This window comes from Vicia villosa, linkage group LG5, assembly GCF_029867415.1.
Source record: "Vicia villosa cultivar HV-30 ecotype Madison, WI linkage group LG5, Vvil1.0, whole genome shotgun sequence".
Lineage (NCBI taxonomy): Eukaryota > Viridiplantae > Streptophyta > Magnoliopsida > Fabales > Fabaceae > Vicia > Vicia villosa.
Window position 1 is genome coordinate 119144465 of NC_081184.1, and position 26662 is coordinate 119171126.

The following is a 26662-nucleotide window of genomic DNA, read 5'->3' on the forward strand; positions in this document are numbered from 1 at the left end:
GAGCCTTACACAACAAGACATTAAAAGCTTTGTTAGTTACTACTATTTGTGTTTTTTAAACCATAAATACAAATTAGGTACTTACACTAGCAAATAAATGTTAATACTATAATAAAGCTTAAGAACAATGTGCAAAAGCTATAAGCATTTCAAACTTTTTAATGACAATGATTAATGATACAAATGGATTTATTAATTAAACATAAAGTAAGAACTAATAATACAATGACACAAAGTGAAAAAAAACCATCACAAATAACACAACTATATACACATGAAAGTAACTTTAAGAAAAAATAATTCTGGTGATCTTCACTCAAGCACAACTAGTGATTACACTCAGTTTCATCAAACTTCTTCAAACAACACCGTACTATGTCTGTTTTTTTGTCCACACACTCTATATCCCTTGCAGGTTTTATTTGCAAATTGATTGATGATAGATTTTAAATAAACGAAGAAGACGAAAAAACAATGGAAGTATTCTGTAAGCTCAGACATGGCTCCTAATGGTGAGGACTTAATGGTGGCCATTTCCCAAACTTGGGGTAATGGAAGAAGCTTTTTGGATCCTTTGGCCATTTTCCAAACTTGGGGTAATGGAAGAAGCTCTTATGGATTGGTGGCCATTTGCCATACTTGGGGTGGTGGAAGAAGCTTTTTGGGTGGATTGGTGGCCATTTTCCAAACTTGGGGTGATGGAAAAAGCTCTTTGGAGGCAATGGAGGCAATTTTCCATACTTGGGGTGATGGAAAAAATCGTGCACTGGAGGGAACTTGGGAAGAGGTGGAAGTGGAGGTTTCTGGAATGGAGGGAACTTTGGAAAAGGAGGAAGAGGTTTGATAACAACTGGTGGTTTATAAATTGGAACAATAGGAGGATGAGGCTTGGTGATTGGAACCACTGGTGGCTTTGGAATTACTACTGGAGGTTTGTATATTGGAACAGGTGGTAGAATTGGATGCTCAACCTTTGGTGGACACGGTTTCTTGACCGGAACAGGTGGTGGAAGTGGCTTTGGAACTGGAGAAGGATGAGGTTTGTAGATTGGAACTGGTGGTAGAATTGGATGTTCAACCTTTGGTGGACAAGGTTTCTTGGCCGGAACCGGTGGTGGATGTGGTTTATGATAAACGGGCGTAGGCGGCTCATGGTAAACAGGTGTAGGAGGCTTATGATAAACAGGTGTAGGCGGCTTATGATAAACAGGCGTAGGTGGTGCATGATAAATAGGTGTAGGTGGTTTATGATAAACAGGAGTTGGAGGTTCATGATAAACAGGTGTAGGCGGCTTATGATAAACAGGCGTAGGCGGTGCATGATAAACAGGCGTAGGTGGTGCATGATAAACAGGCGTTGGTGGTTTATGATAAACAGGCGTAGGCGGTGCATGATAAACAGGTGTAGGTGGTTTATGATAAACAGGCGTAGGAGGTTCATGGTAAACAGGCGTTGGTGGTTTATGATAAACAGGTGTAGGTGGTTCATGGTAGACAGGCGTAGGCGGTTTATGATAAACGGGCACAGGAGGAGGAAGAGGTTTCTCATAGACAGGAGGAGGGAGAGGTTTCTCATATACCGGTGTAGGGGGAGGGAGAGGTTTCTCATAGATAGGCACAGGTGGAGGGAGAGGTTTGGTGTATATAGGAACATGAGGAAAAGGAGGTTTTTTGTAGATAGGAATAGGAGGAAAGAGAGGGTGGTGTTTATGAAAAAACTTTGGTGGAAATGGTGGAAAAACTTTAGGTGGGAAATGAGGTAATTGTGGAAGAGGAAGCTTAGGAAAAAGAGGGTGTTTATAAAAAGGCCAAAAAGTTGCTGAGACACATGTTGCTGATGAAAACTTGAGTTTACCAGCAGCAGCAGTACTGAGAGTATGTTTCTCATCAGATTTTGAACTGATCACAATTTTAGTATCTTCCAGTCCATCATGAGCAGGACATGGTGCGGCTGATGCACTATGCAGCTGAGCGTAGCACTCTTCTTTCAGTTCACCTTCTTTAACAATGTCTTGTGGAAGAGATACCTTAAAATTTCCATTGGTATCAAGTTCACCAGCCCCTCTTGTTTTAAAATGACCATTTGCTTCCTTGCAATCTATTGTTACTTTTAGTCCTGCAAAAAAATTACGCACAAGATATTAATATCAAACACCTCTACATTTTTCGTATCTTACTATAATAAAGAAAGTACATTCATTTGATCTAAATTTAGACCAGACATATGTATTTTTTTATATATTTGATTACGAGTAAGTAAAACAAAACAGTAAAAAAACAACAGTTAATATCAAATTCAGTTATTTTAAACGATTAGTCTTCACATATACACGCAAAAAGATAAGACTAGATGGTACCTGAGAAAGCCTGACTAACTTTAATATTGTTCTGGTCGCAATCTGCGCATTCTCCAAGACCAACAACCTCAACGGTACTATGGCAAGAACCTATTACCAAAAAAGCAACAGACAGCCAAAAGCACACAAGTGCTACCTGGCTTCGAGTGAAAATCTGCATTACACAATTCCTATACTCAATCAATCAAGATACAATTGTAACTCAAGAGAAGCTATTAAGCTTCTTTGGTTGATCATGTACTAATGTGAGTATATCACTGACTCGTGATACCAAATATATATATACACAATGTTTGACATTATCTCCAAACCACACCGACATTGAAATTTAAGAACCTCACATGCTTGAAAGGTGGTTATAAATTATAATCCTCAAAGAAAAAGACATTAACATGCAAATACCAGCTATACCATGAACAAAATCACACTGTCTTTCATTGAACTCATTATAGTTCTCAACTATAAAGCTAACTGTATAATTAATCTTTATGACAATACACACATATCATTATCTGTCTCTACCTACTTATGGTGCCAATAAATGTTTTTACATTGTACTCTAGTATTGAAATGAAACGTTGTTCTTTTTTGACATCAAAAAATGATTGCAATGTTTCTATACTTTTTCACATAATGGATCATTTAATTTTACTACTTTGAGCTTACTTTTCCATCAAAGGTTGACAATGAATGAGTCAACTTGGCTTATTCTTTATGATTATCAACTGTATATAGTACAAGTGCCGATTTAGAAATTTTTACACAAGATCATGAAAATAGTATTCATGTTCTTCTTGCCTTTGGGGTGGACACGAGAAAATAACCACCACCACATATTGTCATGATCTTCATATTTCTTTTTCAAAATACTACCGCAATATTTAGTACTAGTAACTATAATAAATATTTTATACACAAGTATTTGATAATAGTAATTTACTTCTTATATTTTTTATTCTATGTAAAATGGAGAATATTAAATAGAAAGCCGACAAATTTAGATTGGTGGTAGGATAACCGACAAACTAGACACTTACATTTTCCTTGTGGTGCTTATTTATTTGAGATGTCTGTCATTTTTGAAATTATATATTTTTTTTAAATATTGAGAAAATTGAATACGCTCCTTCTAATAAATTTTCTTAGTTGGCTTCTTAACGAGTTTTTAAAAGCATTTGTTAGCTTTTACTTTGAAAACCAATTCAAATTTATTCAAGACAAAATGACAAAGATCTCTTAATGAGTTTTTTTTTGGTTGGATCATACACTAGTGCAAAAAGAACAATATAACTTTAAAATTTACACCCAATATGTTAAAAACGGGTGTAAATATAAACTGCAGTGGCAATTTTGTAAATAAAGTATTATTTTAAACATTATCAAGTGACAATATACACCCTATTTTTTAAAAACGGGTTTAAATTAAAAATATTATTATTATTAACTCTCAATTACTCCCTTTAAATTAAAAAACGGGTGTAAATTTATACAAATTAAAAAATTTTATTTAATTTTATAACTCAAAATATATAATTTATGTGACATATTAATAAATAATTTAAATATTATTAACACATGAATATTAATGGGTCTAAATTTATTAAGTAAATAAAATAATCTAGTAACAAATTTAATAGACTGAATAAAATAATCTAATTTCATACTAGCATTTAACAAAACTGTAGTTCTAAACCCAGTTTTCAACAAAGTATGGTTCATCGCATTTCACCGATAACGGAATCAAAGAACAAAGAGAATCCCTTTTTGAAGTCTTCTCAAAGAGAATCCAAACCCAGTTTCACCACATTTCACCGAAACCCTTTTTACCACCGCGCAGTGACGAAAACGAAGCTGGTGGCCTAGTGGCGCCTTTTCCAGCCATTGGCGCTTCGTTCTTGCTATCTTTGGCATCGACGAGGGCGGCGGAGGAGTAGAAGGCGACGCCAGTGGAGGTAACGGTTGTGAAACCGGAGGAGGTGAAGAAGATTGAGGAGGAAGTGATAACTTCGAGGATTTACGATGCGACGCGATTGGTGAACCGTTGGCGTTTGGGAAAGAGAAAGGGAAAATGTGGGAGAAGTTGATGAATGCTAGGGTTGTTTATTTGGGGGAAGCTGAACAGGATCCGGTTCGAGATGATAAGGATTTGGAGCTTAAGATTGTCAAGAATTTGCATAAGCGTTGTGTTGAGATGATAAGCGTTTATCTTTGGCTATTGAAGCTTTTCCCTCTGATCTTCAGGAACCACTCAATCAGTATATTGATAAAAATGGAATTCGTCTTGTTACTTGTGGTACTCCACTGGAGGTGTGTTCAAATTTTCATTCATACTGATGTAGATCGTTAAGAAAAAGCTAGTGTATGAAAGATAAATAGATCTCGCATTTGATGTTTTACTAAATTATTGGTTTTTGATAGAGTTGTTTGTTCTTAGTAGATCTTTGTAATCAATTCCACTAAGTAGGATCAAGCTCAATTCTTGTATCTCTATGTCAAGTTCCACTAAGATGATGTTTATAAATTGACAATTTTCTCATCAACAGATATTAATTAAGGACTGTCCAAGCAGAAGGAGTTAGTGGGCTAACAAAGGCTGAACGTAATTTATACGCACCTCCTGCTGGTTCAGGCTTCATATCTATCTGCACAGGTTAGAGTAGTTGACGAGTATACTATGTCCCGGACCCTGTAGCAGAAAATGCTTTGACCGGGTTGAGATTGCTCGGGTTATGAATGCTGCCAGACAGAGGCGGGATGCCCTCCCACAGGTTAGCCAACCACTACATCCACTGATTAGCTTAACTGCTACTTTTCTTGCTTTGCTGATTTCCCCTTCCAAATTTTATCCCTTTATTTTCTCTCATTGCCTATTAGGCCTAGTTCTAGTCCATAATATAGTCCTGTCATTGGGCCTAGTTCCAGTCCATATTATAGTCCTGTCATTGGGCCTAGTTCTGTTGATTGTAGGGCTTTGAATAAAACAATGATTCGTTTTATTACATCTGTATTCAATGTACAACTCCAGAAATCATAAGTGGTTTAGAGTATGAATGGATATTAGCTGGCTTATATGATCGTAAGTGACTTCTATTCAAGTCTATTTTAGTAGATTTATTAGTTAAGTAATCCTTAATGATATATATTAGACTCTAGTCAATTTTATTAGATAGATATGGATATATGTTTGAGATTTGTAATTTGCTATCATACTAATATGCTTACATTTTTAATGGGAGTTAGACTGGATGGATGATCATTTGTTAGAAATAGAGAAAGATCAATGCAAATTTTAATTCATACCATTATTTAAGATTTGGAGTTAAATAGAAAATCTTTAAATAAGATCCATGACATTATACTATGACACTATTTGATCCATGCAGTTAACTATACCTAGTAGAAGAAACTTTGATTGTTGTTCTTGTTGAGTGTCCAATTGATATTAGTTAATGAATAATAAATGACATTTCTTTAATTAAAAATCCATCATTTAATACATTGGTAGCCTAAAAAGTCAGTTTTCGTTTAATATTTTCAAGTTTTGAATCTTTTCACACATTAGCATACTATGAAGAATCTGTGATATGACTCATACTTGAACTAAATTTAAGATTTAAAATCTCTAGAGTAAAAAGATACAAGAAGTTCATGCAACTTGCAGTATGAGAAATATTAACTTGACAGTGCTACTAATATTTTAAAATGCCTCATACTTCCTTTCTATTTTTTCAATTCAGTTGATTACATCCTAATTGTGAACATCTTGCAGCACATAGTAATTTTTGGTGAAACGTTTTAGGTCATACTTTCTACTATTAAACTAACTAATTGCTTTGTTAACTTACGTCATGTTTTTCCATAATTTTTTATTCTTAGGATTTGAAAATAGGTGATGAAATCAATGTCATAGATTCTTGTTTTTGTGATGCTAAATGGTTCTATATGTTGTATACATGTTATAATACCAAGTAACTGTTTTGGATGAGTTTTAGTGAGAAAAACGTGTTGATAATCGTATTCTAAAGAGGTTTTGATAAATAAAGATGAAGTTGCGGAAGATGACAATGGTGGTGGCAGAGAGCACATAATGGAAGAAATGCAGATGCTTGTGTTAGAGAAAAGACAGTATAGTGTAATGTTTTCTTCAATTCAACTTACCAGTGTTTATGTTTGTTCATTATTGTGTTAATGCATATGCATAGCATATGCATTTGACGAGCATTTCATCATTTCCTTATTCTTTTCCACTGATTCCTGCAGCCAGTGTAGTCAGAAAGGGATATGTCTATTGAATTTATGAGCATCAATTCCAGCATTAGATCCTCCCAAGAACCATTATATCCTCAAAGAGTCTCTCCCAGAGTCCTCAATCCCCGACAGTCTTCAAAATATCGGACAACACTAGTTTATTAAATCTCAGCCCCCGAAACTCAGTTTTCTTTAGATGAGAATTCACTTTGTTCTTCAGATTCTGATGCTGAAATGAGGTAATTGATGCCAGCTAGAGAACGAAAATCCAATAGGAACTGAATTTTCTATGCTTTTTGTTTTGGTTCTTTTAATGATAAGTGTTGAATATGTCCTGTAGGAAAAAGACAGAAATATAGCATTGTTGGAACCTCAACAAATCCAAACCCATCCCTGAGGTAATTGATGTTGTACTTGTCATGGTTGACATGGCTTTGTAGTTGATATTATCCACTTTCTTTGGAATTTATATCGAAATTGTAGAGTTGTACTTGTCATGGTTGACATGACTTTGTTCTTCAGATTCTGAGGCTGAAATGAGGTAATTGATGCCAGCTAGAGAACGAAAAGGTGGTCAATGCAAGATCTTAAATAATTTGCCCCTGCAGCGTGTGTTTGTGTAACTATATCAACTAACTACTGCCTTTTCCATTCAGGATCACAAGGAGAGGGTACTCCTTTGGTCTGTGGTTTCCCTCTCGCTATTGGTAGTCGGATATATTCTGGAGATTTTAGGTACTATAATTTAGATTTCTCAAGATTAAGATACATTTAATTCTCCTACTAACAACTGTAAGGTTTTTCAGGAATTCCTGTATCAAAAGCACTGTACAGATTAAGCTACATGTTCATCACCGCAGAGGCATCGGGCTTTGTTTTGACTGCTATATACTACATTGTAAGCTATATACTACGTAGACCTCATATTATTGGTGAATACTGAACATGTTTTGTCTTCTTCAGATTTACTACAAAACTCACCAATTTCATTTTCATGTCTTTAATTTCATTTTCATGTCTTTAATATATCTATATATCTCTATAAGGTATGTACTTTGGGCGGCATCCTCTCTCCAATGGTCCAGCTTGCCTAGCTAGTTAAAAAATATTCCCTGTCCTGCAATATTCCCTGATTATAGTCGATTCTGCTTTCACCTTTTTAGCCTCAATACTGCAGCAAATCATAATTTTTTTAAATCAATGTTCCACTAACATAACTTACACCTGAGCTGATAATGATATATATAATAGTTTCATCAATTCAAATATATGTAACTATATACCTTGAGATGCTCATAATGATAATGAAATTGTAAGCCAGCTATTTGTTCTTCATGTTATGAAGCCATTGCTTGGTTCCAAATTTGTTGATGCTGGTGTATGTATTCTCTTTCAATAGCTTACTATCTTTGTTATTTATAATCATTCATGAATTGTTTAGTTATAAATGCAAAACCTTGTACTTTCCTGATGAATTAAATCTTATGTGTAGGAAATATTATTTTTAATTTTTCCATAATATGAACTCGAACAAATATTTCCCAACAGATTTTGAATTAAATATTCTTTGTTAAATCTTCATTTTCAGACATCTGGAGAATTATCTGCAGCCTCACCAGAGAGGTTGTCAATGGCATCTCATGGAAATGTTCGTGGTAATTAAGTTCATAATCATCTATTATATTCGTCTGATCTTAATCAATCACGTAATTCCTCACATTCTTATATAGTGTCTTTTCTATCTAATATTTATTTTCAGACATCTGGAGAATTATCTGCAGCCTCACCAGAGAGGTTGTCAATGGCATCTCATGGAAATGTTCGTGGTAATTGAGTTCATAATCATCTATTATATTCGTCTGATCTTAATCAATCACATAATTCCTCACATTCTTATGTGTCTTTTCATATGAATGTAGGAAATACAAAACACATTGTTCTCAACTATACAGAAAATGATGTGTTAGATGATGGCTGTTAAGTTTTGATAACTTTTGAGTTGACTAATTTGTAATTGTTGCAGTACAACTCTGAGCCTGAAGCCGTTGACCTTTTAATGGAGGTAACATGTAAGATCCTTTTTAAGTTTGTTACTCAACTACTTCAGATGATGAACTGAATGTTGTTTTCATGTAACTGATGTTCAATATTAGGTTGAGGACCTTGACATGTTGAATGAATATATAGACAAAACAAATTTACGAAGGTGTTTACTTCTTGCAATGATGTGCATCAAAAGAAGCAATTCTGTTACATTATTGCACGTCATGTAAGTCCTGGATTCTGTGCTAGTGCTCTAAATGTTTCTCTGAGTGATAATAGGTGTATTGTTACACATCAGTTGTTTAACTGTGGAGTGGAGTTATGTGCTAGTCTCTCTTTAGCTTTATGTTGGCAAGTGACAAAGCTACAGGGAATCAAAGGGACTGAGAAGAAGAAGATTTCACTATCAGCTTTATTGAGACTCTCTTTTGATGATTTTTGTGATGTGTGTAGGGAATTGCTTTTGTGCTCGACATAGAAATGGCTGGAAATGAAGATGACAGAGAAAAGTTGCAGGATATCTTATACAATTCTAAGTTAAGTGAAGGATATCTAGCTCTTGCTCGTGATCTTGAAGTCATGGAGGCCAAGTCCCCTATGGATATATACAAGGTTTGACACTGAGAATAAATTTAGTCCCGCCTCAATGAATCCCGGTACATGTGTAGTTTTTACATCTAATGCCCTAAGATTAGAATTGTAAATAATTAAATTATGGTCCAATTTGATGAAAGGGCATGTAAATAAATCATGCTCTTTTAATTTGAGGTACAAACAACTATTAGTTTTGCTGCTTGCATATGTTTTCTTTTAAATCTACGATTTTTTTTATTAATAGTTGTAAGTGATTGTTGAACAATTGGTTATGATTTTTTATACAAGTGTTGAACTTGGTGCTCATATTTTAAAAGCCAAAAAATAATCTGCAATGCAAGTATGTGTGAAGTTATTTTCAGAAATCAGAAGCTACTATTTTTAACTGCCAAAAACATTGCTTAAGCAGCTATTTTGAAGATTGGCTTTTCAAACACGAGGAACACGGGAGGACTAGTGCTGTAGCATGCCTGGTATGTCTTCATTACTAGTTTATGGATCATATAAATTCCATTTGTGATACTTATATTATCCATGTGATATATCAGGGTATGATTTCACTCTGGGATGTTAGGAGATAGTATCATTGAGAATATTGTAAATAGATTATGGACTAAGCCAAGGCTATGACATCTACATAGCTAGATTATTGATGTCAAATAGCCGCTATCAAACTGGTCATTTCTTGGCCAACCCACAAGGTGACCTAGGTCTTCAGTTTGCACAGCTTGGCCGAGATGTAAATTTTATGGACTTTGGCAGTACATGTTCAACAAGTTAGAGCTTCATGTACTTATTTTAGGGAATGACAAGGCTGGCAAAACGGTAAAACATTTTTTAACCTCGTAGTTTTTAAGAAATTAGAGGTTTGTTGTGTGGCTCTGGATTTCTATATAATGAATAATTTTGTAGACTTTGCTTGAGAAGATGAAGTCGGTGTACACGAATGTAGAAGTTCTTCCTCCGGATCGAATTGTGGAAAGCAATTGCTTCTCCAGGGCGTGGTATTTTGGCCATGGATGAATCCAATGCTACATGTGGAAAGCAGATGGATTCAATTGGAGTAGAGAACACTGAAGCTAACTGTCAAGCATGGTGTAAAATTATATATGAAGAAAATGTTATGACTTGGTTAAAATATAATTTTTATGTGTATGATTTTTTAGTACTTGAAATATTATGAATGCACATGATTTTGTATACTTTTTGGTTAATATTAAAAATATTTTGACTTAGTCAAAATATGATTTTTATGTGTATGATTTTATAGTATTTGTAATATTATGACTGAAAATGAAATATAACTAAATGATGTATATGAAATAGGGTGTAAATAGATTTAAATATAATATAATTGTTCATTCATAAATGACGTATTTACTCCCGATTTTTATTAAAATAGGGTGTAATTAAGAACATATCTACACCCGGTTTTAATTAAAACAGGGTGTAATTATAACGTAATTACGCCCAATTACACCCGATTTTTATTAAAATAGGATGTAATTAAAACGTAATTACGCCCAATTACACCCGATTTTTACTAAAACAGGGTGTAATTAAAAACGTAATTATGCTCAATTACACCCGATTTTTATTAAAACAGGGCGTAATTAAAAACGTAATTACACCCGATTTTTATTAAAACAGGGTGTAATTAAAAACGTAATTACGCCCAATTACACCCGATTTTTGTTAAAATATGGTGTAACGTAGAACATATTTACACCCGATATTCTTAAAATAGGGAGTAAATACGAACGTATTTACACCCGTTTTTTAAACGGGTGTAAATGCGTTAGACATTTCTCACCCTGTGGATATACACCCGATTTTTATTAAAAATAATGGGTGTAAATTTAATAAAAATCGGGTGTAAATTAACATTTTTGTACTAGTGATAAGAGAAGTAGGATGATTATGACATTGGATAAGAATAATCATACTCTTTTAGAGAGGATTGAAGATTGATAAACTTGATTAATGAGGCGGATAACTAAAATATGTAGGTGAGTTTAGATGAATGTCTCTAGGCCATGTTGTTGTTACACTCTGGCGACCCGAGCAAGAGAGGAGAGAAGAATTTCCAAACACTCTAATGCACAAGTCAACGATTACTAAAAGCAGGAGATATTTAGTTAGAGGTTAAGAGATGTGAATTTTGATGTGGTGTTTTCGTTAGGATTTATAAAAGGATTATGAGGTTTTAGGAATCTATAACCTTACACTTTGGACAATTGTGAGAAAAGACAAATGTTAGAATATATTTTACAGTATAATCTAACATCTATGCTCCCTCTAATTGTTCTGATAAGGTATCCTTTTATGTCAAGTCTGTCATACCTTAATTTTCACCCCTAAGATCCCACCTATCATTCATATGCATTTGTACAAGATCACAAGCATGCTTATCTCCTTTTTCCTTAGGCTTTGGTTTGACCTTTTGAGGGAGATCACCATGCACCCTTGTGTGTTTTTTTTTGCATCTTTATTTGCTTATATTTATCATCTAACTTTCACTAACCATATTTCAAAATGCAAAAACATGTTGGCTTGTTGCTTTCCTTTTCTCTTATTGTGCAAAGGTATGGTTGGCAATTAAGGCAAGAGAGTGTCTATTACTCAAGAGGATCTTATTTCATGTTCAAAGATGTTAAAAGGCTCAAAGTAACTCGGCAAAAGGAGTTCAAAGAATGGTCAACCATTGGTTCTCAAGAGCTTCAACTTTAAGGCATGACCTCTAATCTTAGGTCACATTCATGTCAAGCCTCATTTAGCATCATATAACCAAAAGGAGTTCAAGTTTGTTGCTTGGTTTTCAATTCATCTCATGATAGGCTCATGTGTTTATTTCCATGTCTTCTTCATCAAGTTTCTCAAGCAATTTTCAAGTTTAATCAAAGAACAACCAAGGATCATTCATGTGAAGTTCATATGATCATCATTGTGCTTTGGATTGCAAGAAAAATTCAAAAGTTACAAGATGGTACAAGTTGGTTTGACCTAAAAGTCAAGTGTGGCATGCCTTTGGTCCAAGTACCATAACTTCTTCAATTCTTAATATTTTTGGGCGCTTATTTTTACCAAAAGTCCCTCTTGATGTCTTTTACAACTTTCATTTAGAAGTCAAATATCAATCCAGCCTCTAATTATCTCAATTTTTAGATTGGACTTCAGGTCACTTGTGCACAAAACTAGGTCCATTACATGGTCGACCTAATGCCTAACCTGATTTTCAGTGGTGAAACCCCAACTTTCCAAGCTTGCCATTTTCACATCAATAATCCAATTGAAGTTGTTCTTTTTGTATTGTGCTTTACTCCATGAAAGGAGCATTTGGCTCAAAGAAAATCAAGAAACGCACGAGTAAATTTCATTTGGCCTCAGTTGGAAGTTGGTAACTTGAACTCTGTTTGTACTGTGACCTGTAATTTGCAAAATGACCTAAAACTTAATATTGGACCACTTTGCACATGTGCAAACTTCTTTGTGATGATGAAACATGTTTGGTATATAGAAAAACGACCTGAATCACTCAACAAGTTATGCATTTCACGCCATTTTTACACGGTTTTGGATCTAGAATTTTCCAACTTGGTTCACACGATAGAAGCTTCATTTGGCACGTATGATGAGCTCACTATTTTCCCTATAAATAGAGGAGTTTTTCCCCTTCATTTGCAAGCTTGAAAATCCAAAGAAACTCTGAAACACTCTAGACTAAAACCTTCAAAAACCAGAAGTTCGTATTTTTATTTTATCTTGATTTTAACCTCAAATCTCTGCCCAAAAAGCTTCATTGTCTTCATCGAAAGCTAACTGAAGCATTACTGAAGTTTGAAACATCTTCCAAAGCTCAACTTGATTCCACAATTTTCAGACCTTGAAGCTCACTTAGAAAAGGTAGATACGAGTTCCTATTCCATTCAAACGAGATATTATACTCTTCGTATTGTTCCACTGATCAAAAGCCATAACATATCTAGAATTTATTCATTGTGTTCATCATTTAATTTTACTTTGAAGTTTTAGGGTTCTTACATTTTTTCTGCAAATTCTCTTCACTCACAACAAGTAAATTTTTCATGAGTGAAGAGACATGTACGATGATGTTAAGTGAAGCTAAAACACGTGAAGTTTAAGCTTAAAATAACTAGTTCATTGATCTGCAAAAATCAAGTTTAGAGGTTGAAGATGAAGTTTTTCGCGCGCAATGGAGCGAAATTTGAATCCTCTGGCCAATAGAGCACTGACACCTCACCTATCCGTTGGTTTTTATTTTCTTTTTTCTATTTTAATTCATTTAAATTCTATTTTCTTTCAAAAATGATTAAAAATAACTCCCTTAACTTTTTTTAACTTCAATTTTTTTCTATAATTTTCTATAAATATTTTCTACCTTATATGTTTTTTTTCTTCAGATTTTAAAAATGACTTTTATTATTTTTCCATTATTTTATTTTTAATTCATTTTTGACAAATTATTTCTCCATCATTTTAAAATATTTTGAGGTCCGACTTTTGAGATTTTGTTTCTCATAATTTTCTTGATTTTACATAATTTTTCTGATCATTTGAGGTGTCTTTTGAATTTTCCTTTTAATTTCCCTTTTAATTCATTTAAAAATCTTTTGAAAAACCTTTTAATCTTTTTCTTTTGATTTTATTTGGTTGTTTGCTTCTGAATTTTGGTTGACTTGGTCAATTTTGGTTGATTGAAGTTTCATCTTGTTCAATTGACTTTGGATTAATACTTGATGAACTTTCATCATTTCAAATATACCATTATATGATTATTTGATCATTTTTAGTACTTTGGATTGATGAGAAGTTTGTCTCAAGGTATCATGAAGAAGGTAGATTGAAGTAATGATCTCAACCCTTTTTCCTTAGTGCTTGATAAAATCTACATTCTCTTCTCTTCTTCTTCATCTCTTTCTTTTAATTTTGTTTTGACTTATGCTACTTGTTTTAGGAGAATGATTTCTATCATTTCTCTAACAAGTATATGGTACATAAATTGCTATTGACCGGTCTCATGTAGGTGCTACTTCTACATAAGTACACTTACGATTGCTTAACATAGTGCTAAATTGTCCTGAACCGGTTGATTGATCAATAACACTAACATTAACCATTAATTGTGCTAACATTTATTTTATGCGCATTTACTTTTATGCCTTTACTTTATTGTCATTTATTTTATACCATTTACATTCATATCATTTTATATTTATTTCCCTTTACTTTTATGCTTTTTCTCTTTGCCCCTTGGGCTTTTTGTTGTTTCTTTTATTCAAAATACCAAAAACACTTAAATATGAGAAAACCCTAAAAAAACTCTTAATAATTTTCTGTGGACTTGATGTTAGTATCCCATGCTTATGGAGTTTGGACTTTGGACTTAGACTTAGGATGCTTTCTCTTTGCTTGGAGATTCATCTAAAACCTTGATTCATCCAGACCATAGACTTTCACCTCAGAACTTGAATCTTATCTTGATAAACAATTAAACTTTTGAACTTGGAGATTCATCTGATGCTTTGTGATTTTTATGTTCATCTGATACAATTGAGGCTTTGAATTTCATCAGATGATTGGTTCATCTGAGGATTTGGGATTCATCTGACCATGTTACTTTGTAGGTTTGCTTGTAGCTTCTTGTGGATAAACTCCAAAGAAAAAGAATGCTCATCTTGTGGTTAGTTCACTTGCACAAACAAAGGATTTCTCTTGGGCTACCTTACAAGGAGACCTTTTATTTCATGCTTTAGGATAGTCTCTTCGTCTCCTCCCCATTCTTAAATTTTCAAAACTTATCTCCTTTTCAAAACCTTCTTGTTTTCATTATAATTACTCTGATCAAGTGTTGTTCTAGGGTAAACCCATCTTAGGTCCCGCAATGCTAGAATCTTCTTATTGATGATTGTTCTAAAAGGGTTACAACGTCGATTTGATGTGGGGGCATCAACATCATTTGTTACTTAAATTCGATGATCCATAAGCTTTCTATCGATATGACTCTTGGACAATTCCATATTGGTTGGATTGAAACTAGTTGGGTCTTGAATTTAACTGAAACACTTACAGAGATAATTAAGCATCATATATTTGTCGAAAATACTAATGTATTAGGCATAAATAGACCATGTGTCACTTATATATTTAAAATAAGTATTCTAACTCACATTTCACACTTAACAATCTTTTTATTTTGAAATAGGATCCATCTATTTATCTTTGATTGATCTCTTTGAGAAAGTTTTATTCATTTACATACATTTTTACTGTCGTTGACACCCATCACATCAACAAGACACGTTGCTTGATCACCATTGTCATGAAAATTATCGACATCAAGAGTCTATATCTTTAATAATCTTCAACTTTGAAATCAATGTTTGACTTTCAAAGGAGCCTTAACATATTGTGGTAAATTGAAACATTGGTAAAAAAACAATCACACAAGTGAATTTGGAAATTACATTTTCACTCAAAATTTTACGACATTAGATATGAATTTTTGTAACACCCTTCTAAACCCCGCGGCAAATTAAATAAGTTTATTCATAGTACATGAAATAAGGGTGCCACAATTCAAAATAAATTAAAAACATCGTTCAGTCATGTCATGCATTCACTGAGGCAAATCTCATTAATTAAAACAATTCATGTAAACACAGCGGAATTAAATCAAACAGATTAAGTTTAACATCTTTCAAACTAATCCTTCAAACATCAAAACATAACTAGAGTTATAAAACATAAACTCTAAACATCGCGTCCCCAGTGTTACAACTATCAGAGCATGACACCTGACGCTAACCAAACAACTGACTCATGAGCTAATCCTCACCGAGTCGAACAGCCGCTATGCTCAATCTGAAAATGACAACATGTAAGGGTGAGTCTTCATCATAATTAACAAATGTTATAAGGTTATAAGGCAATAACACATCATAGTTGCATCGTTCACCCAATTGTTTCATAAACAAACATTCAGACAAGTTTCATCATCACAATAATCAACCAACACGCCATTAATAATTATAACACTGGAATACATCCAATCATGTTATAAAGTATGCATATGTATGAACTGACACTATGCATGTGGTACCAACATCATCAAATGGGAATAACCCATGACCGATCCAACATCATCAAGATACGGCCCTGTCAGCACAGATTCCACACAATGGGAATCATGCCCTTCACTGATCCAACACATCATCATGGATACAACATCATCAATGAATATGAATGAATGCAAACATACATGAACATACTTATACCATCGTCAAGTCTAATGAGTAACATCATCAAATACTCATTTCATCATAATCATCATCATCACCAAGCATGTTTATATATATATATGCATCATTCAATCACAATCACATCATTAATCATCACATAGCTTATTTAATAAGGTTCGTTTAGCTCGAAACGGCAGACGAAACGGACCAACGGTTCAAAAGTTATGAACTTTTCAAAATGATTCATTTTTCAAAAACCTTCAGCCGTAACGGGTTACGAAAAGGCGTAACGGGTTACGAAAATAATTTTTCAAAAAAAGCTTCAGCCGTAACGGGTTAAGAAAAGCGTAACGGGTTACGAAGAACAATTTTCCAAAACACAGTTTTAGCCGTAACCGGTTACGAACTCGTAACCAGCCCAAAAACCCCATTTTCACGACCGTAACCGGTTACAAGCCCGACCGTAACCGGTTACATCACCTGTAACAGCAAAAAAAAAGCACTTTTGACAGCAGCTTATTTCCATCCAACACAACCCAAATCGAATCATTTCGACCATGCACGAAAACAGGATCAATTCACAATTATTCCATGTCATTTCATGCCTCAACAACACATTCAAACACAATCAAACATCACAAACAAGCATTTACACATACTTTATCAATTTGAAACACAACATCATCCAAATTGACTCAAATCGCTAACTCTATCATATGACTCAATCGATACGAATTATACCTCTATTCTATGCTATCAACCCCTAACCCGATAATAGATGTTAACCAGATAAGTCCCCCCTTACCTTAGGCAAATTCTTGAATGGGTCTTCTTCCTCTTTGATTCTCTTTCACGTTCTTCAGCTCCTCTTCTCACAACTTCTTGTTTTCACGTTCTAATTCTTTCTCCTCTTGTTTTCCTTATTTTATGAAAAACATAAAATTAGAAATGGGCTCCTTCACACTTACACCCCCACATTACTAATTCCACCATAAGGCCCAACAACTCAACATTTTATATTTCTTTCCACATAATCCCAATAAAATGCTAATTCAAATTAATTAATTTAAAAATTTAATTAAACTAATTAAATAAGAAATTTTGGAATGTTACAATTTTCACACTTACATATCATTCAACATCCACACTTTTGTCAAATGTGAAACTTCTAACTTACAATTAATACAAGAAAATTCAACCTTACAAGTGAATTTTACCCTCAAGTATGAAATTCTTTCTGTCGTTGATCCAACACCAAAAACAACATCCTCTCTCAAACCCTCCACCATGTTAAACTAGAACTTTAATATGACATTTGAAATTTTTGAGTAGTCCACCCTTAAAGTGATAATCACAGAAAAATTCAACCATACAAGTGAGTTTGAGATTATATCCTTATCCAAAATCTTAAAAAATAATATATATATATATATATATATATATATATATATATATATATATACACACACACACACACACACACACATACGTGTGTGTGGATTTAGATTAAATGACACTAAAATGTTAAATTTAGTAATATGACACATCCGATAACTCTTTATTTCATATCTACATAACAAAATTCACCGTTGGATTGAAAGCTATTATCATATAGGTTTTTCTGGACTGGGCCGGACAGGCCCAAGGACAGGCAAGCCCAATTCAGGGTCCAAGCCCAATCGCGCCTACTTCCTTTGGAGAACGTTTAAGGTTCTGCCCCACGTGCCCCACGAAGAGCACGTGGTCACCCACCAGCGGGAAACTCGGTTATCACCTCTGAACCCTACGGTCGGTTCAACCAGAATATGAGTCATTTGGTGACTGTGCCCTACCACGTGGGATCCTGGCAGTTTCCAGTGTTTTAGGCCTCCAACGATCCAGCCAAAAATAGGAAAATCTTGGCCCCGTGATGGGGGCTATAAATAACCTATGTCACTAGAGGATCAGGAATTCATTCAATTACATATTCTCAGTACTTGCACTCATTTGCTCTCTTTATTACTTTGGCATCGGAGTACCTTGCAGGTACACCCCTCCCCTATTCACACAAAGTCCACTAGCTTGCAGGCCATTGGCGATTCATTCTGATCAGGTACGATCATAGGTTATGTCTATAAATTTAACATCAATAGAAAATTATTTGATATGTTGAAGAGAATTATCAAAATTAACAATTTTGGTGAAGTTTTGTAAGACGTTAGTTTTTATGCATCTCGTTGGCATGTCAAGTGATTTTTGATTAATGTTAAATTTTATAGACAAGATCTCTATGATATAACTTTCAATTCAACAGCGGATTTTGTTATACAAATATGTGGTAAAGAGTTATCAGATGTGTAATGTTACTAAGTTTGACACATTTACGTCATTAGGATACACCAACTTGTTTTTATGAAAGAGTATTTTCGCAAGCTTTAACTAACAAATAGTTAAATACACTCAAATATGTGTGTTACTAAAATACTCCTTTTATAAAATAAGTGGGTGTAAGTTAACATCGTCTGTAGACACTTTTTTAAAATACATCTGTTTATTATTTTTTAGAAGGAGTGTGTTAGCGAATAATAACTAAAAATTCATTAAATATATTCTAAGGTGCATGTTGCTAAAACACACTGTCATAAAAATAAATGAGCGTATCATAACAAAACCGATATATATATATATATATATATATATATATATATATATATATATATATATATATATATATATATATATATATATACACACACACACACACACACACACATATATATAATGACACCAATGTGTCAAATTTAATAATATGACACCTCCGATAACTCTTTACCGCATATCCGTATAACAAATTCTACCGTTGGATTGAAATATAATATCACATAGATCATGTCTATAAAATTTAACATCAATCGGAAATTATTTGATATATTAAAGAGAATGATCAAAATTAACGGTTTTGTTAAAGTTTTGTAAGACGTTAGTTTTTATGCATTCCGTTGACATATCAAATGATTTTTGATTGATGTTAAATTTTATGGATATAATCTATGTGATATTATATTTCAATCCAACGGTAGATTTTGTTATACAAATATGCGATAAAGAGTTATTAGAGGTGTTATGCTACTAAATTTGACACTTTGGTGGCATTTTATCATGTCTCATATATATATATATATATATATATATATATATATATATATGTATATATATATATATATATAGGGCCGGCCCTGGGCCCGGGCAAGCAGGCCCACAGCCCAGGGCCTCACAAAAATAGGGGCCTCATACAGAAATTATAAAATATATATTTGCAAGCGAAAGAATAAATCAATTCCTTCCTTGTAGTCCATCGGCTGGTTCATATTTTTGGGTGATTAGTGTAAGTGGTTCGATACTTACTGACCTTTAAATTCCAGTTTCTTTTTAACAAAAACACTTTATTCTTTAACCGTGTTAATTATATTTTTGTGCTCAATCTTTCTTAAAATGACTAACCGAGTTAATTATATTTTTGTGCTCCCTTATTCCATTGGTATGCAATGAATTCCTATATAATTTTTTTTGACAATTATCATTTATTAAATTTTAATTATAAAATAATTTTCATATTGTCAATTAAAATTTATAATGAAATTTTAAACCAAATTTTATCCTCGATAGTTATTTATTGTTACTCTTGTAATTTTATTTTAATTTATTTCAATATAAATTTTAGAAATTATTTATATATTATAATTAAATATTTAAAAGTTCATCACACAGTTAGCTCATTTATTATCATATTTTTATGATGAAATCAAATTCATTATAAGTTGTTTTTTGATTTATTATTTATCTGATCATAAAAATAAACTTTTTACTAATTAAGCTTAGAAATTGTAGCAATTAAAGCACTTATAAGATTCTCATTCTTGATTCAATTAATTATATTTTGATTTTGAATTCTTTAACGATTTACATATTAATTTTCTTATCTACATTGAAATTCTTTTTATGGGTAAAAACAACTAAGACTTTATATTTCTGATATTGTCTTCGAGATTTTTTTTTATTTTGGTGGTAGTAAAACATCATTTTTTTTGTTAAGGGTCCATTTTTTTGTTTGCCCTGGGCCTCTAAAAAGTCGGGACCGGCCCTATATATATATATATATATATATATATATATATATATATATATATATATATATATATATATATATATATATATATATATATATATATATATATATATATCCATTTTTCCACAAATTCACACTTCACGCTCAACATATTTTTCTCATTTATTTGGTTACATTTCATTATTTGTATTTAATTGCCGCGGTTTCTGTTTTGCATTTCAATTATTGTAATGAAGTTTCTATTTATATCTTTTGTATGATTGATATGGATATATACCTATAATGTTTTTTAAACCTAACTAAAGTTTTTATAATTCAACTCGTGTCAAAAGCAATGAGATTCCTACCCTATCAATTAAATAAACAAATGTGACATTTTCCTAATTGCCACTGAAGTGTTTTTTTCTTTCTGAATTTAGCATAGGTGAATTATACTCCTAAGCAGCAGGTATTAAATATAAGTTCATGTTCATGAGAAAGGCATTTAATACAAACGATAAATTAAGCATGGGGCTGCCATTACCGGTGAGCATTAGGGTTGACAATGACGAATGTATCCACTATCCAATTATATTAACTTTTGGGACAATGAATTTCACAATTATTTGCATTGATGTGATTGATGCATGTGAGGGTTAGGACTTAGGAACCTTTGGAGGCATGCTGCGTCAACTCATTTTATTCCATATTCACACTAATTTTATTTCATATTCAATTTTAATAGATTGAGTTTTTCGTCTAACTTTTTTTTTTTTTTTTTTTTAAGCTAGGATATATTAATATTGAGTACTAGGGGTACTCAAAACCCAGATACAAAATAGGAGGAAAATGACTAAAGAAAATTACAAAACCAATAGAAACTTAAGTAAGACAGGAAATGGGGTCTTTACAAAAGTTGTAGAAATTACTATTGGTATGAGTAATATCCCCCACCGTAAGCCATTTCCAAGCTTTGATCTTGATGTTCCACCGTAAGTCCGACAATGAAACAGTCTGGTTCTTAAAAATAATCTCGTTGCGAGCATTCCAGATATTCCAACAAACAACCATCCACATGAATCTTTCCTTTCCAGCTTTCACTTTCTTGCTGCTGAAAAACTCAAACCAGAAATTGAAACTATTGCTTAAAGAGAGGTCGGAAACCGCTGTAACTCCAAACCAATCTCCGACGTCTTCCCATATCTTTTTCGCCAAAGGACAAGACAGTAAAATGTGCTGGATGGATTCCTCATACAAAGAACAAAAACAACATGATATATCAGACGTGATGCTCACTATGCCTCTTTTTGCCAGCATATCTTTTGTAGCAATTCTGTTCCACAAACACCTCCATCCAAATGCTTTGATTCTAAAAGGAATTTTAATCCTGTCTTCTCCCTTTGCAAATGTCTAACTTGTAATTTTTGTTTTTAGTGTCAAAATCTAACACCCGCTTATTTATGGGTTTATTTGGAAGTTGTGTATAAAATAAAAAATATTTGTGGTTATTTTTTTCAATTAAAAGAAAATTACACAATTGCACATATATTTTTGACATTTAAATCGAATAAAAAATAAAGTGAAGATCCATTTTGATTTTGATCCTTCACATTTTACATAAATTAAATTAGTCCTTAACAAAAAAATAGATCTGATTTAATCTCTTACAAAATTTAACTGAATCATATTAGTCATTTTGCTAATATTTTTCTCAAATCGATTTTTTTCTACTCTTAGACTAGTTTTTTTATATTTTTAAATCATGACTGGACTGTCACGTTGAATTTTATTTTTAATTTTTTAAATATTAAATTGATTTTTTATTTTTAATTTCATTTTTAAACAATTGTGAATTAATAATATCTAAAAATCCCAAAGTGTTTCTTATAAAGAATCAAACTCGGGTCTTTAAAAGACATCTTTGTGCCTTTACCACTAGGCTAATGTACATTCATGATAAGTAATTCTCATGATTTTAACTAATATTAACAAATTATGTACATAAATATTTATCTATGAGGTCTCAAATTCAAGTCCTTTCACGTTAAATGATATTCACTTTACAACTAGACAAATCAATTTCTATTGTTAGTAAAGTGACTATTATTTACAATTAGAAAAATCAATTTCCAGTAAAGTGACTATTATTTACAACAAGATAAATCAATTTCTATGGTAGTAAATTGACTATCATTTAATCCGAAGGGATTTGGATTTCAGACCCTATTAGTACAAATTTTGTATTTTTTGTTTTTAATTATAATTATTTAAGATTACTAGAAATCATTGAAATTGCTTATCATAAATATACATTGATCTAGTGGTAAAAACGTAAAAAAATCATTTGAAAAAAATATTAACATAATGATTAATCGGTTCATTTTATTGTAAATGACTAATTTGAATTGTGTAATTTTTGTGAGGAACCAAAATGAATACTCACTCTAAAAAATATCATAGTAATACATTTTATAAAACAAGTCATTTAATTTTCATAAAATGTATAAGTGAAAAATGATACAAAATCAAATGACCAATCTATCTTAAAATTATAGAATATTATTGATCTGGTAGTAATATTAGTGGTGAATGAATATTTATGACAAAATAGTGATTTGCAATCATATATTAATTTTGTTTTTTCATTTAAAAAATAGTAAAATAAAATGATAAATCACTAAATTCATATAAATGGATTGAGTCAACGAGTTTGTGGATTCAGAAACTCAAACTTAATATTCAAACCAAACTACGAGAGTTATCGCAGGATGGATCAGGTATACCCATAAATGAATGAGTTTAAATAATTAATGAATTAATTCAATTTAAATTAATGAATTTGCGGGTCGATCTGCATCCATGTATCTCAAGTGTATTGCATAGAAATCAAACTACTGTAAAAGTTTCGTGTATATGTTTGATTTCTCATTTGAAACATTTAAAATTAATTCAAGATGTGTATAATTAACTAGATCTATAGCCCGTGCGATGCACGGGTTTGATTAAACATATTTTAATTATTATATATGGTTCAAGTGTGATGTGATTTTTAATTTCTAAATTATTTTTCAATTGAAAAATAAAATTTATTTTTAATAAATATTTCCATTTTTTTTAAATGCTAAAGTAATAAATTTGATATGTATTAGGTTGAACTTTTAAGAGACTATGTTAACAAAAAAAAATTGCAAATATTTAAAATTTTATACACAGTGTTTTTTTTTTTTGAAAAATCTTGGTATAAGTCTTTGTACACAATTAATTTATATTTTAAATAAACATATAATGATGGAAATGAGAAAGAGAAAAAGATTAGTGATAAAAACATAAAGAAGTTGCTATAGTATTGTACGGAAAACGCAATCGATGATCCATATCCATATCCATATTTAATGTAATCAAAATGTGTTATACCGATAAAAATATATGATCATTCATTTTTATAGAATTCTAAAAATTGAACAAAAAATAAGTATACAATAAAAATGATGTGACATTTAATTCAAATGTGTAATATTTAATTATTGTAAAAAAATTGATTCTCTTATTGGTCAATAAATATAATAGATACCCATAATAAATTTTTTTCTCGAAAAAAGATTGACTATTCGTATAATAATAAAATATTAATTAAAAAATAAAAATGTATTTTGAAATTAAAAGATATAAAAAATATTTAAGGTTAAATGAAAAATATAATAACATTATATCATTTAGATAAATTAAGATGTTGTAAACATAACTTAATAGATACGTGTTGCAATTATAAACACAATAAGGTTAACAATATAATGTTTTTCCTGAAATTTTACAAATTATAAGCAGTTAAGACATGAAAACCATCATCATTCAAAATTCATATATACATACTTAATCTTCAAGATTTCATCATATATAATTGATGGTAACATTAAACAATTACAATTAATTTATCAAAAATCTCACTAAATAAGTCATACCTATTTTCATGTTTGTCACCTCCAATTTAAATGTGCACTTGATTGCCTCCATTCCCAACTTTTTTTGTATACAATATATTCTCACCTCAGATACTTTCTATTTTGCGATCGACCACTCTATATACATTACATTGAAAACTGAATAATCTAAACAAAAATATACAATATATAAAATAATAATTACACCATATAGGACAATTTTGATTCTAGAAAAATTGAAAAAAAATCTATTAGTACAATATATTCTCACCTCAGATACTTTGTATTTTGCGATCGACCACTCTATTTACATTACATTGAAAACTGAATAATCTAAACAAAAATATACAACATATAAAATAATAATTACACCATATAGAACAATTTTGATTCTAGAAAAATTGAAAAAAATCTATTAGTACAATATATTCTCACCTCAGATACTTTGTATTTTGCGATCGACCACTCTATTTACATTACATTGAAAACTGAATAATCTAAACAAAAATATACAATATATAAAATAATAATTACACCATATAGTACGATTTTGATTCTAGAAAAATTGAAAAAAAAAAATATTATTCCTGTAACACAATGTTGCAATACTGCTTGAATTTCACGCCCGTGTGAAATGCGAAGGGAAGAGTGATATATAATAAGGTATATATAATAAATTTTCGTTACTCATTTTTTATTAATTACATATTGACTTAAAATCAAGAATTTGTATAAATTACATAAAGGAATACGTTTCATAGTTAATTATCAGTTTAGAATAAGAATAATAAAAAATACAAATTATCAAATTTAATTACAATGAATGTTTTTAATTCATGAGACAAAAAATTAAAGAAATTAAATGTATATTTATGGTAATAAATAGTAGCTAGTCAATTAAAATAAGAATTTTTTTATTAAATAACTTAATTATATAATACTTGTTTTTCAAAATATTTTGAAACAAAAATATGAGATTTATTTGGAGGCTTATGAATTAAGGAAATTTTTTTATAAAATGGGAAGAAAAAATATTTCAACGTAAATATCACGGAAAATTTATTAACCAAATTAATATCATAATATTCAATGAGTGGGGTATTTAAAGCAAATAAATTCTATAATATTTAATTTTTGACTTAAAAGCAAATTAAAATCACAATGTTAAAAATTTCATTTTAATTATACAAAAAGTAACAGTTAAGGAGAGATAACTAAATAATTGTTAAAAAAAATGTTGATTAATATAGAAATAATAACAATTGCTTCATCTTACGTGTAAATTGATTATGTCTAAACTAATATTTAGGACATTTGAGATATATTGGATAACATAGTTCCATTTTTTAATTTTTATTTTTATAATATAACATAATTGTTTTTATTATTATTCTTAATGGTTCTAGTTGAATAATAATTATTTTTGTTTATAATAATAATAATAATTATTATTATTATTATTATTATTATTATATATACACACACAATTTATTAAATTGATAATAATAATAATAATAAAAACATTTTTTAAATATATTTTGAATCCAGAAATATATATATATATATATATATATATATATATATATATATATATATATATATATATATATATATATATTATATTATCATTGTAGTTTATTATTTATAATTTTAGTGATAATTAAAATAAAAAAATCTACTTATAAAACTATTATAAGTTACTTCCCATATTATCGCAACATTTTGTATTTTATATGTTTATATTTATTAGAATTCATAAACTCATCTGGATTATATCTTTTTTTTATTAGACAATAATTATATATTTATTTGAAATTGTATAAAATAAAAAAATGGAAATTTGATTTATTTTGAGAAGCTTTGTGAGTTTGCCACGTAAGCATGAGGCTTTGTGAGTTTGCCACATAAGCATGAGGCTAGGGTTTTGTCTAAGGTTGTCATCATGACAACCTTAGATTTATATTAAGTAGATTTTGGTATATTTAGTTGCTCTCAAATAAAATTAATTCTCCTTAAATTATGATTTGTAATTTGTTAATCTAAACGTGCTTTTTATTACATTGAAATTTTTTGTTATAATCAATTTTGCGAAATGTTATTTAGACATCAATTATTTTATTTTTAACCCCCTTTTATTTC

General features: G+C 31.0%; 2 protein-coding genes and 1 long non-coding RNA gene across 15 annotated transcripts in view; 1 reads left to right on the forward strand and 2 right to left on the reverse strand.

Moving 5' to 3' along the window:
* Positions 1–26662, reverse strand: part of LOC131602227 (transcription factor bHLH95-like) — a 67375-nt gene that overhangs the window by 7196 nt on the left and 33517 nt on the right. The gene's annotated exons all lie outside the window — the stretch shown is intronic.
* On the reverse strand, positions 176–2618 carry LOC131602225 (extensin-1). Its single transcript, XM_058874274.1, has 2 exons — positions 2358–2618; positions 176–2116 (listed from the first exon to the last, which is right to left on the reverse strand). The coding sequence occupies exons 1-2, from the start codon at positions 2515–2517 to the stop codon at positions 507–509; spliced, it is 1770 nt and encodes a 589-aa protein (XP_058730257.1). The 5' UTR covers positions 2518–2618; the 3' UTR covers positions 176–506.
* On the forward strand, positions 3939–10625 carry LOC131602229 (uncharacterized). 13 transcript variants are annotated; one of them, XR_009283966.1, is made up of 15 exons: positions 3940–4664; positions 4901–6489; positions 6618–6844; positions 6946–7003; positions 7128–7175; positions 7262–7340; positions 7412–7503; positions 8194–8260; positions 8365–8431; positions 8525–8667; positions 8759–8874; positions 9102–9304; positions 9652–9715; positions 9791–10067; positions 10155–10624. It is a non-coding gene; the product is annotated as an uncharacterized LOC131602229 (long non-coding RNA). The 13 variants fall into 13 exon arrangements; XR_009283959.1 differs by having other exon boundaries at positions 3941–4664; positions 9102–9260; positions 10155–10622; XR_009283963.1 differs by having other exon boundaries at positions 3945–4664; positions 4901–5125; positions 6350–6489; positions 9102–9715; positions 10155–10616.